This window comes from Priapulus caudatus, unplaced genomic scaffold (assembly GCF_000485595.1).
Source record: "Priapulus caudatus unplaced genomic scaffold, Priapulus_caudatus-5.0.1 Scaffold632, whole genome shotgun sequence".
Taxonomy (NCBI): Eukaryota; Metazoa; Priapulida; class Priapulimorpha; order Priapulimorphida; family Priapulidae; genus Priapulus; species Priapulus caudatus.
In genome coordinates this window covers 146,107-149,799 of record NW_014577693.1, presented here as the reverse complement: position 1 = coordinate 149,799, position 3,693 = coordinate 146,107, and the positions used below count along the sequence as shown (strand labels likewise).

Below are 3,693 nucleotides of genomic sequence, written 5' to 3'. Positions count from 1 at the left end.
ATTCATTATATTGTAATTGTCAACCTAGTTAGGCTATGAATATCATAATCATATCTCTCAACTACATAGATGTAGCCATGTGCCATGTGGCTACACCAATATACAGCCTAGCTAATTAATAACCAAGTAAAACAAATAATTACCAAATTGTGTTACAAACGTTAACACACATAATATTAATAATTGAATCTTTCGATAACACTCAACAATAGGCCTAAATAAAATAATACACACCACAGTCACCACACCGCAACGTAACACGGGTCGATATTTCAGTGCTCTCCCTGGAGATATGCTGAATTTTTGCGTTCGGCGAATCTTAAGCCTATGCCTGAGTCGTCTGTATTTTTTAGAATACGGTGCGAACTTGCAACTATCGCATTACTTACGAAAATAGCACAAATTTCATAACGTTTACAAATTCACGTGTTGGTGGTCGCAGACATTTTTACTTATGGTGGCGCCAGCTAGTGGTAGCTCTGGCCGGATGTTTCACCGAGCCCCGATCGAGATTGAAAACAGTGCACTTCCTGCTCAGGAAAGATGGCTGACAAATTCCAGGTGAAAGCTGGTGGTCCGAAGGGATTTGCTCGTAAGGGTGCCCTACGACAGAAAAATGTTCACGAAGTTAAGGATCATAAGTTTATCGCAAGGTTTTTCAAGCAGCCCACGTTTTGCAGCCATTGCAAAGACTTCATCTGGTAAGTAAATACGATTTCTCACTCCGACACTCGTCCGGCTTCCTTTGCTTCGGCGGCTTCGCGCTGGCATCCCGCCTCATCCCATCCGCGGTCACTCCTCTCGTTTTGCGGGAACGATGAACGCGATAACTTCGAGACTGGATAGCAGATAGGAAACTGTGCGCTGTAGTTGATGTCACTGTTTAGTGTGGGGGAAAATCCTCAGGATCAATACTTTTACTTTTTGTCAAATTACTACGACAAAATCTGCCATATCGATAGGGCTTCATTTGGCTTCATTGACACTGAAACCCAATATGTACATTCTTTAGTGTCAGCATCACTGCTCGTATTTTCATCACCGACAAAATTTAATATAGTGACAGCTAGCTCATAGTCTTGGATACCATGAATAATCATTAATTACACACGTTTATAAATTATTATATGGTATGCATAAACAATGCATGGTATGTATTTAATTATTTAATTTCTGTAAATATGAATAGAGCAGTTCTATGTTATTGATCCATACTATAAAATCCAGTATTACTAGCTCCATAGACCTGTTTAGACACCATTACTATAACATACACGTACTGTATCCATTGTACTGTACTGTACTGTACTGTACTGTACTGTACTGTACATCCATCGTACTGTAGTCATTGCTATTGTTTACAAGTTCATACATTTATTTTCAGGGGCTTCGGTAAACAAGGATTTCAGTGTCAAGGTGTGTATTAATAATGCATATCAGTGATTATACTTTGGTGTCATCGCAGAAGGAGCGTTTGTACAATACTTGCTTTTCAACCACTTCATAGTTATCATATTTTTGTATATTTAATTCGGAAGCTACATAGCGAAAGTCATACATTCTGTTATTTTTTGCAATAATTCGTTTTCCCTGTTCACTTCAGGTTTAACCCGTTGTATATTGATATGAAACCTAAATCAAAGAAATATCATTCTTGTATTTGTCTGCAATTAAGTGTCTTCTATTATTTCATTTCAGTTTGTAGTTTTGTGGTTCATAAAAGATGCCATGAGTTTGTGTCGTTCCAATGCCCAGGAGCAGACAAGGGACCTGATACTGATGTAAGTTTGCACATCATTTCAATTATGTTCATTGCAACATCTCTTGAAAATTGCAGCTGTTGCCAGTAAGAATATGTCAAATATTTATTTCCTAGCTAGTTCATGTCTCCACTTCCTACACGTCCACACTGTGTCAGTTATTATCATTTTTATTATTAAATTGACTACGTCACGAATTTTCTATGGTAAAATTTGTAAAATTTTTGTTGCCATTTTTTACATTAAAAGTAAGAACTAACGGGACTAAACATATCGTCAAATTCTTACCTGATCAGATTGTTTCTCAACTAGTTAAAATCCAAAAAACCTGGACGATTTGATATTAGTGTTCCTGACATTAATTGCTTGCTATCATGGGCTATGTATGCGTCACGAGTGTATGTTCACATTGAACAATATAGTAAAATAAGTAGTATAATGCAGCAATTTAACTATAAAAAGTGAACAGAATTACTTATATTTTGAGAAAAAGTGGAGATTTATTTTTTATTTTTTACTATTTACGGTGACGTAATCACTTTAAATCTTTATTGCAAGTTCCTGAGTAGTTCCTGACATTCTGAGCCGATTCAGAATGAGTATACTTATATGTGTCTTTATCGCAGTGGAGGTTTGATAGGTTAGTGGTCTGTCCCTACTACTGCAGTCAGGCAGGACGTGGCTTATAGATCTGGTACAGTCAAACCTTTTGTTGCTTTTATTATTATAAATCGGATAGGTTTTGTAGAACCTGACTACGCTGCTTATGCAATGCTGAAATTTAATTTTCATTCATTTAGTTGTTTTGCAGCAGAGAATATTGGGTCAGATTACCACATAATATATGATAGAACCCTAGTGTGCTGTTATGTCTCTAACTGTTTTTAAACTTTAAAAAGTGCTATAATAAAATATAAAAAAATTAGCGCAATAAAGTATGTTGTCATTAGATGTAACATCAAGATCAGAATTTACCAGAGCAAAAACTTGCTGACTGCCAATCATACATGGTTATTAATTGATGAGATATTTTGCAATCATTGGTGTTATTGATAGCTGCGCACATAGTTGGAACGGCTGGCGTGGGCGTTTGGTGTTGCGTAGCAGTAGTAGTCTGAGGCATAATAGAGGGTATAGCCTACTGCTAAGCTATAGAGCTGTGGAATACTGTAATGGACTTCACATGCTGTATTAACATAGCATAGGGGAGTAACATACAGTATGGGGAATAGGGTACTGTATGTGGGAGCGCAATGTAACCAATAGTGTACTACTGTAGAGGTATATCAATACTGCAGGTGTACAGGCTACTGTAGGGGCATAACCTACTGTAGGTGTACAGGCTACTGTAGGGGCATAACCTACTGTAGGGGCATAACCTACTGTAAGGGCATACCCTACTGTAAGGGCATTCCCTACTGTGAAGACTGCATACTGTAAAGACATAGCATATGGTAATGGGGCTAATGGCATAGCTTATACTGTATAGACATATCATACTATAAGGACATAGCTTACTGTAAGGGCATAGCATACTGTGGAAAGCTTGGCCTACTGTAGGGACACAGCCTACTGTAGAAAGCATAGACTGTTGTAAAGGCATAGTCTACTGTAGAACGCACAGACTGTTGTAAGGGCATGGTCACTTGTAGAAAGCATAGCCTACTGTGGGGGCAGGGCAGCTGGTACGTAGTCGAGATATTGTTGTCCGTCTCACATGGCTCTGATATAGCAATGACAGCTTCCAGCTTCCATGCATGGACATAATATTGTCCTAGTATGAATGTGCCAGGATCAAAGCTGATGCGCGTGTACGTAGATTACATAGCTGAGAGAACGAGAGGGTACGAGAGAAAGAGAGAACGAGAAATAAAAAGGGAGGGACAGAGGGGGAGAGAGAGAGAGCGCGCGGGCACAAGAGAGAAGAGGAAGA

The 3,693-nt window shown here is 38.6% G+C and overlaps 2 protein-coding genes across 2 annotated transcripts in view; one reads left to right on the top strand and one right to left on the bottom strand.

The window, feature by feature from the left end:
- LOC106812306 (WD repeat-containing protein 3-like) overlaps nucleotides 1–448 on the bottom strand; it is a 6,705-nt gene extending 6,257 nt beyond the window's left edge. The window contains exon 1 of the mRNA XM_014816146.1: nucleotides 235–448. The gene's annotated coding sequence lies outside the window, so the exon portion shown is untranslated. The remainder of the gene's footprint in view (nucleotides 1–234) is intronic.
- A 95-nt stretch (nucleotides 449–543) lies between these two features.
- LOC106812302 (protein kinase C alpha type-like) overlaps nucleotides 544–3,693 on the top strand; it is a gene marked incomplete at its 3' end in the record, with an annotated part of 34,157 nt that continues 31,007 nt past the window's right edge. Inside the window, 3 exon segments of the mRNA XM_014816143.1 lie at nucleotides 544–701; nucleotides 1,385–1,416; nucleotides 1,699–1,781. Of these exon segments, the coding sequence (XP_014671629.1) occupies nucleotides 544–701; nucleotides 1,385–1,416; nucleotides 1,699–1,781 (273 nt within the window).